The sequence below is a fragment of the Salvelinus fontinalis genome, chromosome 41 (assembly GCF_029448725.1).
Source record: "Salvelinus fontinalis isolate EN_2023a chromosome 41, ASM2944872v1, whole genome shotgun sequence".
NCBI classification, from domain to species: Eukaryota; Metazoa; Chordata; class Actinopteri; order Salmoniformes; family Salmonidae; genus Salvelinus; species Salvelinus fontinalis.
This window is the reverse complement of record NC_074705.1, coordinates 4829340-4843938: the sequence shown is the minus strand read 5'-3', so window position 1 is coordinate 4843938 and position 14599 is coordinate 4829340. Positions and strand designations below refer to the sequence as shown.

Here is a 14599-nt window from a genome sequence, read left to right as displayed (position 1 = left end):
GATCATGCTCTCCGTAGCCGATGTGTGCAAGACCTTTAAACAGGTCAACATTCACAAAGCCGCGGGGCCAGACGGATTACCAGGATGTGTACTCAAAGCATGCGCGGACAAACTGCCAATTGTCTTCACTGACATTTTTCAGCCTCTCCCTGGCCAAGTCTGTAATACCTACATGTTTCAAACAGACCACCATAGTCCCTGTGCCCAAGAACACTAAGGTAAACTGCCTAAATGAATACCGCCCCGTAGCACACACGCCGGTAACCATGAAGTGCTTTGAAAGGCTGGTCATGGCTCACATGAACACCATCAAACCTAGACCCACTCCAATTCGCATACCGCCCCAACAGATCCACAGATGACTCAATCTCACTCAACACTGCCCTTTCCCACTTGGACAAAAGGAACACCCATGTGAGAATGCTGTTCCTTGACTACAGCTCAGTGTTCAACACCATAGTGCCCACAAAGCTCATCACTAAGTTAAGGACCCTGGGACTAAACATCTCCTTCTGCAACTGAATCCTGGACTTCCTGACGGACCGCCCCCCAGATGGTAAGGGTAACAACACTGCCGGGTAACAACTCTGCCAACACTGGGGCCCCTCAGGGGTGCGTGCTTAGTCCCCTCCTGTACTCCCTGTTCACCCTCAACTTCGTGGCCAAGCACGACTCCAACACTATCATTAAGTTTACTGACGACGCAACAGTGGTAGGCCTGATCACCGACAACGATGAGACAGCCTATCGGGAGGAGGTCACAGACCTGGCAGTGTGGTGCCAGGACAACAACCTCTCTCTCAATGTGAGCAAGACAAAGGAGTTGATTGTGGACTACAGGAAAAGGAGGGCCAAACAGGCTCCCATCTAACATCGACGGGACTGAAGTGGAGCAGGTTGAGAGCTTCAAGTTCCTTCGTGTCCACATCACCAACAAACTTTCATGGTCAAAACATACCAAGACAGTTGTGAAGACGGCACGAGAACACATTTTCCCACTCAGGAAACTAAAAAGATTTGACATGGGTCCCCAGATCCTCAAAGTTCTACAGCTGCACCATCTAGAGCATCCTGACCGGTTGCATCCCAGCCTGGTATGGCAACTGCTCGGCATCTGACTGAAAGGCCCAGTACATCACTGGGGTCAAACTTCCTGACATCCAGGACCTATATACTAGGGGGTGTCAGAGGAAGGCCCAACAAATTGACATAGACTCCAGTCACCCAAGTCGTAGACTGTTCTCTCTGCTACCGCACGGCAAGCGGTACCAGAGCTCCAAGTCTCCTTAACAGCTTCTACCCACAAGCCATAAGACTGCTGAACAATCAAAGGGCCATTCAGACTATCTACATTAACCCCCTCCCCCCTTTGTTTTTACACTGCTGCTACTCGCTGTTTATTATCTATGCATAGTCACTTTACAAATGACCTTGACTATCCTGTACCCCCGCACATTGACTTGGTACCGGTACCCCCTGTATAGAGCCTCCACATTGACTCGGTACCGGTACCTCCTGTATATAGCCCCCACATTGACTCGGTACCGGTACCCCCTGTATATAGCCTCGTTATTATTATGTAAATGCTATGTTACTTTTTGATTAGATTTTTTTTACTGTAGTTTATTTCGTAAATATTTTCGTAAATATTTCTTGAACTGCATTGTTAGTTAAAGGGCTTGTAAGTAAACATTTCATGGTAAGGTCTACACCTGTTGTATTCGCCGCATGTGACAACAAATACAGTTTGATTTGGTTTCCACTAATGTGAGGTAGACGGTCTGTTTAGTTTTGGCAGTTTTGCTTTAAACAATCGGTGTATATGGTAATTTTTAGATATACAGGGTAAAGCTGATAATTTAATAACGAGGAAAGCAAATAATTTCTGCGAGGCGCACTGCGTGGTCGAAGCGAGGGGAGAACAACACGCAATAAAAAATTTAAAACGGGTGAAATTCAAAGTTGTGCCATATATTCATTGGCCATGTCATAGCTAATTTGTAAACAATAAATATTGATACATTACTACCTCAAACACTTAAGCTGCAAAAAGATCAAGTTAATCAGTAGGTGATGGGGATTTCACAACCAAAGTGGGGGGGAGAAAAACAGGCTACATTGCCCACCTAATCTGATAGTGGTAATGGGGTGGTAGATGCCTAGTCTTTTTTATGGCTCAGATCAGGTGCCTAAATGGCAAACATCATTTACACACAGACACAGAAGTCAGCTCAGACACACACACACACAGAGAAGTCAGCTCAGACAGATCCAGCTCAGAAAGGCCCAGGTCATGAGCTCCATCAGCAGCACATTTTTATTTAGAATGGAAAATGAATGTGTTTATGCAGAAAATGTTAGTGCATCGATTTATTCTCTAATGAAACCCAATCATTTCAAACTAAAACATATCGTTCCTGTATCGTATTGGAGCCCATGTATCTAGGTACCTATCAAATTATCTTTAAATGGTAAGATGCACGTCCCTAGTGTGTGTGTGTGTGTGTGTGTGTGTGTGTGTGTGTGTGTGTGTGTGTGTGTGTGTGTGTGTGTGTGTGTGTGTGTGTGTGTCAATGCCTATAAATGTGTGAATATGTGTGCCCAATAGTGTGTGTACCTATTAATGAGTGTAAATGGCTGTGTCTCAGGACTCTCTGGCAGCAGAGATTGAGGGCACCATGAGGAGAGAGCTGAGTGTCGAGGACGAGTTGGCTTTCCAGGACCAAAAGTCAGTATAGAACACACACACACACACACTCATCGACAACAACAAACACACAAACAGAAGAGCAAAAGCAATCAAAGCAGAAGCTCCCCTCCTCTAACTCCCCTCCTCTAACTCCCCTCCTCTAACTCCCCTCCTCTAACTCCCCTCCTCTAACTCCCCTCCTCTAACTCCCCTCCTCTAACTCCCCTCCTCTAACTCCCCTCCTCTAACTCCCCTCCTCTAACTCCCCTCCTCTAACTCCCCTCCTCTAACTCCCCTCCTCTAACTCCCCTCCTCTAACTCCCCTCCTCTAACTCCCCTCCTCTAACTCCCCTCCTCTAACTCCCCTCCTCTAACTCCCCTCCTCTAACTCCCCTCCTCTAACTCCCCTCCTCTAACTCCCCTCCTCTAACTCCCCTCCTCTAACTCCCCTCCTCTAACTCCCCTCCTCTAACTCCCCTCCTCTAACTCCCCTCCTCTAACTCCCCTCCTCTAACTCCCCTCCTCTAACTCCCCTCCTCTAACTCCCCTCCTCTAACTCCCCTCCTCTCTCCCCGTCCCCAGAGTTTCCCAGAAGAGGGTGTTTCAGACTGTACGCGTGGTCAACGAGTCGGTAGAGCGAGCTGCGGCGATGGCCACGCCCCCTATCCCCGGCTCGGGAGGCAGCTGCCTGGTGATGACGGCCCAGCCCTTCCTGTCCGCACAGGCGATCGACCAATCACACGGCGGCGCCAAGTGAGTTACCCAGGTTGATAGACCTGCAGTCTAAAGGACCTGTATTGACTGTAGTTGATTCATTGAGTCAGTGTCAACAATATGTGAGAGAATTTAAAGCATATTATTTTGTATGATTTAATTCAAACTTATTTCAGTGAATTTAGAGCCTACAGAGGAGTATATTTAGGTAAGCATGTGCTTGTGTTGCGTGTCTGTCTTTGTAGTAGGGAGGAGGTCCCGCTCGGCAAGCCTGGCGCACCAGGAGGAAATTACCTCGTGTCTGTCTTTGTAGTAGGGAGGAGGTCCGGCTCGGCAAGCCTGGCGCACCAGGAGGAAATTACCTCGTGTCTGTCTTTGTAGTAGGGAGGAGGTCCCGCTCGGCAAGCCTGGCGCACCAGGAGGAAATGACCTCGTGTCGGCGCTGCACCGCCTCTCCCTGCGGCGGCAGAATTTCCTGTGCGAGCGGCAGTTCTTCCAGGCGGAACGCGACAAGAAGCTGGAGGCCCTGGCCGGGGGAGCGGAATCGGATGTGGAGGGGAGTGGCTACAGCTCACCAATGAGCAGCGTCATGTCATCCTTCACCAACCTATCAGAGTTCTCAGTCTCGTCCAGCTGTTTTAAGACCTTCCTGCCTGAGAAGCTGCAGATCGTCAAGCCCATGGAGGGTAAGGATACGTTCATGCTTTAAGTGTAGTCATGATAATGGGCACGTTCCAGGCTGTGCGATTAAGCAGCCCCGCTGCACAAATTAACCAGTGATTGAATACCACATCATCTTTTGCAGTCAGGCATCAGATTTCATTATGTTAGGCTGCGTTTAGACAGGCAGCCCAAATCTGATCTTTTGTCACGATTTTATCATAAGTGATTGGTCAAAAGACCAATATCTGATGTGAAAAGATCTGATGTGATTGGACAAAAGACCAATTGGTGAGAAAAATATCAGAATTGGGCTGCCTGTCTAAACGCAGCCTTAGAGATGTGGTTACTGAATGTAGGTGGCCTGGAATGCAGCCAAAAGCTATGTCATCTAACCAGGAGTTATTCCTGACCCAATAGCTATGACGTCTATATTATCATATCTGTATACTGGTACTCTTGTAATTAGGAGTTTTAGTTTAGTTGTGATGTAACACATTGATCCCTGACCTCTAACCTTTACCCTCTCTAGGCTCCCTGAGACCAGAGTTTGAACCCACTTGGTCACATTATGATATTTGTCAACTGTAACACTCCTTATTGTCATCTGTGAATATTAGACTGTAACGCATTTGAAGCCTGACCCCTAACATTTAACCTCTGACCCCTCTAGGCTCTCTGACTCTGCACCACTGGCAGCAGCTGGCCAAGCCCCACCTGGGCACAATCCTGGACCCCCACCCGGGCGTGGTCACCAAGGGCTTTCGGCCCCTCGCCCATGATGCTCTCGCCGATGCCGTCTACCGCCTCACCGACCTGGAGGAAGACGAAGAGGGAGGCGATGAAGAACAGAAATATGACATGAGAGGTACTTTTATTCACTATGTATATACAGTTGAAGTCGGAAGTTTACATCCACTTAGGTTGGAGTCATTAAGACTCGTTTTTCAACCACTCCACAAATTTCTTGTTAACAAACTATAGTTTTGGCAAATCGGTTAGGACATCTACTTTGTGCATGACACAAGTAATTTTTCCAACAATTGTTTACAGACAGATTATTTCACTTATAATTCACTGTATCACAATTCCAGTGGGTCAGAAGATTACATACACTAAGTTGACTGTGCCTTTAAACAGCTTGGAAAATTCCAGAAAAGGATGTCATGGCTTTAGAAGCTTCTGATAGGCTAATTGACATCATTCTGTGGATGTATTTCAAGGCCTACCTTCAAAAGTAGGTAGGCCTTGAAGGCCTAGGCCTTCAAAATGCCAGCAGCATACCACCCTGCATACCACTACTGGCTTGCTTCTGAAGCTAAGCAGGGTTGGTCCTGGTCAGTCCCTGGATGGGAGACCAGATGCTGCTGGAAGTGGTGTTGGAGGGCCAGTAGGAGGCACTATTTCCTCTGGTCTAAAAAATATCCCAATGCCCCAGAGCAGTGATTGGGGACACTGCCCTGTGTAGGGTGCCGTCTTTCGGATGGGACGTTAAACGGGTGTCCTGACTCTCTGAGGTCATTAAAGATCCCATGGCACTTATCGTAAGAGTAGGGGTGTTAACCCCGGTGTCCTGGCTAATTTCCCAATCTGGCCCTCAAACCATCATGGTCACCTAATAATCCCCAGTTTACAATTGGCTCATTCATCCCCCTCCTCTCCCCTGTAACTATTCCCCAGGTCGTTGCTGCAAATGAGAACGTGTTCTCAGTCAACTTACCTGGTAAAATAACGATAAATAAATAAATAAATAAACTCAGTGCCTCTTTGCTTGACATCATGAGAAAATCAAATTAAATCAGCCTAGACCCCTGGAAAAAAAATTGTAGACCTGCACAAGTCTGGTTCATCCTTGGGAGCAATTTACAAACACCTGAAGGTACCACGTTCATCTGTACAAAAAATAGTACGCAAGATTAAACACCATGGGACCACGCAGCCGTCATACCGCTCAGGAAGGAGATGTGTTCTGTCTCCTAGAGATTAACGTACTTTGGTGCGAAAAGTGCAAATCAATCCCAGAACAACAGCAAAGGACCTTGTGAAGATGCTGGAGGAAACGGGGACAAAAGTATCTGTATCCACAGTAAAACGAGTCCTATATCGACATAACCTGAAAGGCCGCTCAGCAAGGAAGAAGCCACTGCTCGAGAACCGCCATAAAAAAGCCAGACTACGGTTTGCAACTGCACATGGGGACAAAGATCGTACTTTTTGGAGAAATGTCCTCTGGTCTGATGAAACAAAAATGGGACTGTTTGGCCATAATGACCATCGTTATGTTTGGAGGGAAAAGGGGGAGGCTTGCAAGCCCGAAGAACACCATCCTAACCGTGAAGCACTGGGGTGGCAGCATAATGCTGTGGGGGTGCTTCGCTGCAAGAGGGGCTGGTGCACTTCACAAAATAGATGGTATCATGAGGAAAGAACATTATGTGTATATATTGAAGCAACATCTCAAGACATCAGTCAGGAAGTTAAAGCTTGGTCGCAAATGGGTCTTCCAAATGGACAATGACCCCAAGCATACTTCCAAAGTTGTGGCAAAATGGCTTAAGGACTGTCAGGAGGAATGGGCCAAAATTCACCCAACTTATTGTGGGAAGCTTGTGGAAGGCTACCCGAAACATTTGACCCAAGTTAAACAATTTAAAGGCAATGCTACCAAATGCTAATTGAGTGTATGTTAACTTCCGACTTCAACTGTATATAAACTCAGGAAAAAAAGAAACGTCCTCTCACTGTCAAGTGCGTTTATTTTCAGCAAACTTAACATGTGTAAATATTTGTATGAACATAACAAGATTCAACAACTGAGACATAAATTGAAAAAGTTCCACAGACATGTGACTAACCGAAATGGAATAATGTGTCCATGAACAAAGGGGGGGGGTCAAAATCAAAGTAATAGTCAGTGGTGTGGCCACCAGCTGCATTAAGTACTGCAGTGAATCTCCTCCTCATGGACCGCACCAGATTTGCCCATTCTTGCTGTGAGATGTTACCCCACTCTTCCACCAAGGCACCTGCAAGTTCCCGGACATTTCTGGGGGGAATGGCCCGACCCGTCAACTTCCGATCCAACAGGTCCCAGATGTGCTCATTGGGATTGAGCTCTTCGCTAGCCATGGCGGAACACTGACATTCCTGTCTTGCAGGAAATCACACACAGAACGAGTAGTATGGCTGGTGGCATTTTCATGCTGGAGGGTCATGTCAGGATGAGCCTGCAGGAAGGGTACGACATGAGGGAGGAGGATGTCTTCCCTGTAACGCACAGTGTTGAGATTGCCTGCAATGACAACAAGCTCAGACCGATGATGCTGTGACACACCACCCCAGACCATGACGGACCCTCCACCTCCAAATCGATCCGGCTCCAGAGTACAGGCCTCTGTGTAACGCTCATTCCTTTGACGATAAACGCAAATCCGACCATCACCACTGGTGAGATAAAACTGCGACTCGTCAGGGAAGATAACTTTTTGCCAGTCCTGTCTGGTCCAGCGAAGGTGGGTTTGTTCCCGTAGGCGACGTTGTTGCCGGTGATGTCTGGTGAGGACCTGCCTTACAACAGGCCTACAAGCCCTCAGTCCAACCTCTCTCAGCCTATTGTGGACAGTCTGAGCACTGATGGAGGGATTGTGTGTTCCTGTACCTGTCCCGCAGGTGTGATGTTCGGAGGCATCGATCCTTTTGCAGGTGTTGTTCCACGTGGTCTGCCTCTGTCTAAGAGTACGGACATTGCAATTTATTGCCCTGGCCAGATCTGCAGTCCTCATTCCTCCTTGCAACATGCCTAAGGCACGTTCATGCATATGAGCAGGGACCTTAGGCATCTTTCTTTTGGTGTTTTTCAGAGCCAGTAGAAAGGCCTCTTTAGTGTCCTAAGTTTTCATAACTGACCTTAATAATTGCCTACCGTCTGTAAGCTGTTAGTGTCTTAACGACCATTCCACAGGTGCATGTTCATTAGTTGTTTATGGTTCATTGAACCATAAAGCACCATAAAGCATGAAGCATGGGAAACTGTGTTTAAACCCTTTACAATGAAGATCTGTGAAGATATTTGGATTTTTATGAATTATTTTTGAAAGACAGGGTCCTGAAAAAGGGACGTTGTTTTTTTGCTGAGTTTATATACACTGCTCAAAAAAATAAAGGGAACACTAAAATAACACATCCTAGATCTGAATGAATGAAATATTCTTATTAAATACTTTTTTCTTTACATAGTTGAATGTGCTGACAACAAAATCACACAAAAATTATCAATGGAAATCAAATTTATCAACCCATGGAGGTCTGGATTTGGAGTCACACTCAAAATTAAAGTGGAAAACCACACTACAGGCTGATCCAACGTTGATGTAATGTCCTTAAAACAAGTCAAAATGAGGCTCAGTAGTGTCTGTGGCCTCCACGTGCCTGTATGACCTCCCTACAACGCCTGGGCATGCTCCTGATGAGGTGGCGGATGGTCTCCTGAGGGATCTCCTCCCAGACCTGGACTAAAGCATCCGCCAACTCCTGGACAGTCTGTGGTGCAACGTGGCGTTGGTGGATGGAGCGAGACATGATGTCCCAGATGTGCTCAATTGAATTCAGGTCTGGGGAACGGGCAGGCCAGCCCATAGCATCAATGCCTTCCTCTTGCAGGAACTGCTGACACACTCCAGCCACATGAGGTCTGGCATTGTCTTGCATTAGGAGGAACCCAGGGCCAACCGCACCAGCATATGGTCTCACAAGGGGTCTGAGGATCTCATCTCGGTACCTAATGGCAGTCAGGCTACCTCTGGCGAGCCCATGGAGGGCTGTGCGGCTCCCCAAAGAAATGCCACCCCACACCATGACTGACCCACCGCCAAACCGGTCATGCTGGAGGATGTTGCAGGCAGCAGAACGTTCTCCACGGCATCTCCAGACTCTGTCACGTCTGTCACATGTGCTCATGTGCTCAGTGTGAACCTGCTTTCATCTGTGAAGAGCACAGGGCGCCAGTGGCGAATTTGCCAATCTTGGTGTTCTCTGGCAAATGCCAAACGTCCTGCACGGTGTTTGGCTGTAAGCACAACCCCCACCTGTGGACGTCGGGCCCTCATACCACCCTCATGGAGTCTGTTTCTGACCGTTTGAGCAGACACATGCACATTTGTGGCCTGCTGGAGGTCATTTTGCAGGGCTCTGGCAGTGCTCCTCCTTGCACAAAGGCGGAGATAGCGGTCCTGCTGCTGGGTTGTTGCCCTCCTACGGCCTCCTCCACGTCTCCTGATGTACTGGCCTGTCTCCTGGTAGCGCCTCCATGCTCTGGACACTACGCTGACAGACACAGCAAACCTTCTTGCCACAGCTCGCATTGATGTGCCATCCTGGATGAGCTGCACTACCTTAGCCACTTGTGTGGGTTGTAGACTCCGTCTCATGCTAGAGTGAAAGCACCGCCAGCATTCAAAAGTGACCAAAACATCAGCCAGGAAGCATAGGAAGTGGTCTGTGGTCACCACCTGCAGAACCACTCCTTTATTGGGGGTGTCTTGCTAATTGCCTATAATTTCCACCTTTTGTCTATTCCATTTGCACAACAGCATGTGACATTTATTGTCAATCAGTGTTGCTTCCTAAGTGGACAGTTTGATTTCACAGAAGTGTGATTGACTTGGAGTTACATTGTGTTGTTTAAGTGTTCCCTTTATTTTTTTGAGCAGTGTATATATCTCCTATTGTAAAATGACTGACTGGGTATTGAAAATGTGCTACATAAGTCCTATGTCTTATTAATATTATTATGAAAATAGTTTTTTGTAAACGATTGGTTTAAAATAATTTAGCAGTCTCACTAACAAAGGTTTTGGACTTTTCAGGAAACAGAGGGAAGGAAGGGACAGATGCCTGGGAGAAGAGGGAGGAGGAAGAGGAGGAGGAAGGAGGGATCACCTTCAAGGTGCAGTGCTCGTCGACACCGGAGGAGAACAGGGAGAGTATTAGGGAGCGTTTGCCGTTGAACGGGCCACCGGTGTCTCCCGTGTCTCCCGTTTTCCTACCAGTACCAGGCTCTCCACAGCTCCCTCTAATCCCGATCACCTGTGACCTCCCTATGACCTCTAATGCCCCCTGTGACATCATCAGGAGCCCGGCCCTCTTGGCTCCGCCCATCACTGTAACGTCCATGGCTCCTGTCCAATCCCAGAGCCTGACTGTCACCAGTCTTACTACTACATCCTCGTCAGGTAAGTAAAAAAATAATAATTACATTAAAAGTTTAACGTTATAGCTGGAATCCTTAATGGTGAAACAGCTGCGTCCGTTTGCAATATTAAAACACCAAATAAGTTACTGCAATCAACGGAGACTGTTTTTCCCCTCTGACATAATCGTCTTCGCCATAGAAGAGCACAATATGTTTCACCATGCTGCCCGACGCTCAGCCACAACAACCATAGCAACGTGGTGGACACGTGTCAATATTTCTTTAAGATAAGAAACTGAAAAGGGTCGTTATTGGAAGCAGTTGGTCTGTGATGGAAGTTTGAATGGTGTGTTTTGTCTCTTCAGTTTATAACCCGGGGAAATGTCAGAGTTCAACATCTTCCACCTACACCTTCACAACCTGCCGCATCCTGCACCCCTCTGACATCACCCAGGTCACCTCCAGGTACACACACACACACACATGTATTTGTGCTGTAGTGTTTATGACATGACTGTGTGGGGTAACATTGTCTTGTCTCTCTCTCTCAGTTCCCACTGTCAGTCTTCTGTCTCAGAGTACACTCCCAGCTCCATGAGGACAGGCCCCAGCACCCCGGTGACCCCCTGCAGGCTGAGTTTGGGGGTGGACTCCTTCCCCCCTCGCCGTCCCCCCGCACCCTGTAGCCTGGCCAAGCTGGTCCTGGAGAGGGGCATCTCTGCTTCCCTCTCTACCGCCGACGCCCCCCCCCCCTCTCACCTTAAAGCCCCACTCCCCCAGCGTCTCCTCCCCAGCACGCCCCCCAACTCCCCGTCCCACTCGCCGACCCCCTCGCCTGTGCCTTTTGAGTCCCGCGCCTCGGCGCCAGCCACCTGTGACAACTTCCTGGCGTCGCGTCCGGCCGAGCTCTTCCTCCAGGACGTGTATGGGCTGAAGTTTGGCCGCACCCATCGGCCCAACCTCCCCAGCCCCGACCCCGCCTCACATAGCTTCAGCCACGGCCCCAGAATCAAATCCAAATCCAAAGCCAAACCCGACCCCATCAATGTAAACTTAGTCGAGAGGCTACGTCGGCTGGGATTAGTCAAGGTACTCCAGGGGGCGGAGCCGTTGTCGGAGGGCCTGGGGCGTCAGGACTCGGCCACCTTCCTAGCCACATGCGGAGGCAGCCTATTGGACGGCCTGCGACGGAACCAGAGCCTCCCAGCTATGATTGGAGCAGTGCAGGGAAGCCCCTCCCACCATCCGGGCCAGGCCCCACCTCAACCGCCCACCTCCCTCGCCATCGCCCCGCCCCTCTGGGGCAACCTGAAGGGGCAGTGCTCTGTCCGCCCTAGGCCCGCCTCCACCTCCCACGCCCCACCCCCTTCACTCAAACGCTGAAGAAGTTATGACACTACAGGGCGGCAGGTTTTGGAGGGGAGCCAGCGCTGAACAGAACCATTTGGGCCCACACCCTCTCTCCTCCCTCCTCTTTCCCCCCTCCATCCCTCCCTGCCTCGCTCCTTCTCTGCATCTCTTTTAGACTGATATTCGGCGAAGAAAAGGGCAACAAGTGGGACAAAAAGTCCCTCTCCTTTTTTTACAAATTCTTTTTAAAAGCACAATATTGTTAAAATTGTAAATGTGCATTAATGCCACGGTGTGTATGCCATTTTCAAAGCCTTAGCTTGCCTGCAAAGGGCTTTATTAGCTGTTCCTAGCCTTGCCTGCCTTCCCCCTCCAGCCCTCTAGGGGCGCTGTAGGTAGACGTTCTCCCTGCTCTCTTCTGCTCTGCTCCTGCTACAGTAGTTATTCATCTGTGAGGCTCTGGATGCTCAAAAGATGGGAAGACCGAGGGAATAAGTAAGTTGATGAGGGCTTGAGAATGTTAGGTAAAAAGGGGAAGTGGCCGAATTAATTTTGACTGTGGTGTCAAGGAGAGGAAGAACAAGCAAGAGAAAGAGATGAGGGAGAGAGATGAGGGGGGATGAGAGAAGAGCAGTGTAAAGAGAGAGCTTGAGCCTCCAGAGCCTCACTGTCTAGGGGCTTGTTGTTCTGTAGTTTGAATAGCTTTCTAAAGTTAATTTTTAAAAGCAGTAGAGCAGTTTCATGTATATACGCTAGCTAGCCTCGCTACACTCTTAGCTTCTCTTAGGAACCAGGCTGGTGCCCATGCACCTTACTACTGCCAGCCTGTTGCTAGGGAACTACAATCTAGCCATCCCAGTGATACTAACAATGATCCTTTTGCTTTGCTGTCGTCAGGGGCAACTCTCTCTGTGCATTGTAATAGGCTACAACCAGTCTCTGAAATGCATGGTGTGTCCTGAGAATGACACACTTCTTTGCCTACAGGTCCCAGCATGCACCTGGCCCTCTGGGGGTGGGTAGGGCCCAGCCGTGCAGCGTGATTGGCTGTAGTGGTCTGACTGACAGGTCCGAGGCTGCTCCTCCTCAGGTCTCTCATAAGGAAGAGGTTGTAAAGCCTAAAGGAGAAGCCTGTTTGGGTGTTTTTGGTTTAAAGCCATGTGTATATTTTATTAGACACTTAGTGGGATCGGTAGGTTTTGTTTGGGATGCCGTTAGCCTGGTCCCAGATCTGTTTGTGCGGTCTTGCCATACCCCTATTGTCATTGTCATGTTACAGCACAAACTTATCTGGAACCAGGCTAGGATGCAGCTGGGATGGACTATTCCTCAGCTTGTGGAGATCTGAGAGGATTTGATTGGTATAACCAATATGGTGAAACTTCCACCTAGCCTATCAGAGGACAAGGTAGATGTATTACCAAATTGCTTACACCTGTCAAATCCTGACAGACTCCCCACAAGTGCATAGGGCTTAGGGGTCGATTTGGGATGGAAGGTTACAAGGTTATTGACTGGAAACGGAGAACACGGTAGTCGCTGGAGAGGCTTTTTAACAGCACAGGTCCAAACAGCTCTTATCTGAACAGACCCTTATCTCAGGCCCATGGCGTGCTCAGGTCTGCATTCATTAGGGCACACCGTTGTGGAATGTTCCGGTAGAAATATATGCAGAACAACTATGCCTCTGACATGAGGAATCACGTCAGCTCTATTCAAGACAGTTCTAACGTTCCACAACGTTTACCTCCTCAACATGCTCCTGGTACAAGAGGTTTGATCCCAAACGGGGAACCATCAGCATCCTCGGTAGTAGTGGGTGTACTATGTTTTAATCCAGCTCTGAGTCTCATCTAATGCATGGTTCACTACTACTGTGGTTATGGTCTTAAAAGGTACTCTTCACTCAGCGGCCAGTAGAGGGCAACATGGTGTGTGATATTGAACAGCTATGACACTAACGTCCTCTAGTACCATCTCCTGTAATGCTATTTATTTTACATCTGAAAGGACTTGATGGGTATAGCGGCAGAGCCTAAGCAATATGGGGAAATTCCAGCTAGCCTATCAGAGGTCAAGGTCAAACAAATCCCATATTGTTATTCCTTTCAGGTCTACTGGAGTGTGTAGTGTGGAGGGGCTAGACTAGAGCCTGGGTACCAGTCTGTGTTCTCATTCCACTCTAGTGTTCACATGATACAGAGTACATGAAGTGGAATGCTAGCAAAACAGGTTCTGTATTTCAAGCTAGCTAGACTAATGTGTGACCCTTTGACCCTGTGCCCTTTGACCCATACTTGACCCCTGGAGTGACCCTCAGACGTCCCTGCTATACCTCTTTTCTTACCGTCCGTCCATCTGACCTTTCCCACTCATGTACTGCACTTTTTAACCTGATTTACAGAGATCACTAGTTAGGAAATATTTTTAGTGACAAATATTGATATTTAGAATAGGTTATAGCATCATACTCTATTATCAAATGTAATAAGTTATTTAGCGTTTCATGTAGACATTTATTTTAGATTGTTTTGTGCCTCCATTGTGTGATGAACCATGAAAAGGGAATCCAAGCTGTCATGTTTTTAAAACTGGATATCAGTGCAAACCAAAACTCATTTTTAAATACAGTGAAATGCTTTGTGTTGGCTTGTGTGTGTTGTAATACCTATTACCTATGTAACCACGAGGAAAGAGCATCAGTTTTATACTAGGGTTTCTGCTATAGGGGAGGTATAGGAGGAGAGAGGTGAAGACACTGTTCATTCTATTGAATCTAGTTCTATGACTCACACCGTTGTCTCTATTGAATGGAGCTTTTGGGTGATGGTGGAGGTTGTTATGGGCTCTGTGTAGTTGGAAGTGTTCATTATTGGTTTTCGACCTGGCACCTCTCCTCCATGCTTCATAAAATACCCAAGATTACCATTTTGGTGCTTTTGTTTTAATAAAGGAAATGAGAAATTATTTGGTTGTCTTATATTTATTGTCTTATA

The 14599-nt window shown here is 47.9% G+C and overlaps 1 protein-coding gene across 4 annotated transcripts in view; it reads left to right on the top strand.

Annotated features, from left to right (window-relative positions):
• Positions 1–14570, top strand: part of trak2 (trafficking protein, kinesin binding 2) — a 56742-nt gene extending 42172 nt beyond the window's left edge. For all 4 annotated transcript variants that reach the window (XM_055908528.1, XM_055908529.1, XM_055908527.1 and 1 more), the window contains 7 exons: positions 2649–2728; positions 3272–3442; positions 3785–4089; positions 4737–4931; positions 9928–10293; positions 10619–10718; positions 10805–14570. In XM_055908528.1, the coding sequence (XP_055764503.1) occupies positions 2649–2728; positions 3272–3442; positions 3785–4089; positions 4737–4931; positions 9928–10293; positions 10619–10718; positions 10805–11636 (2049 nt within the window). In that variant the 3' untranslated portion in view covers positions 11637–14570. The remainder of the gene's footprint in view (positions 1–2648; positions 2729–3271; positions 3443–3784; positions 4090–4736; positions 4932–9927; positions 10294–10618; positions 10719–10804) is intronic.
• Positions 14571–14599: the final 29 nt, after the last annotated feature.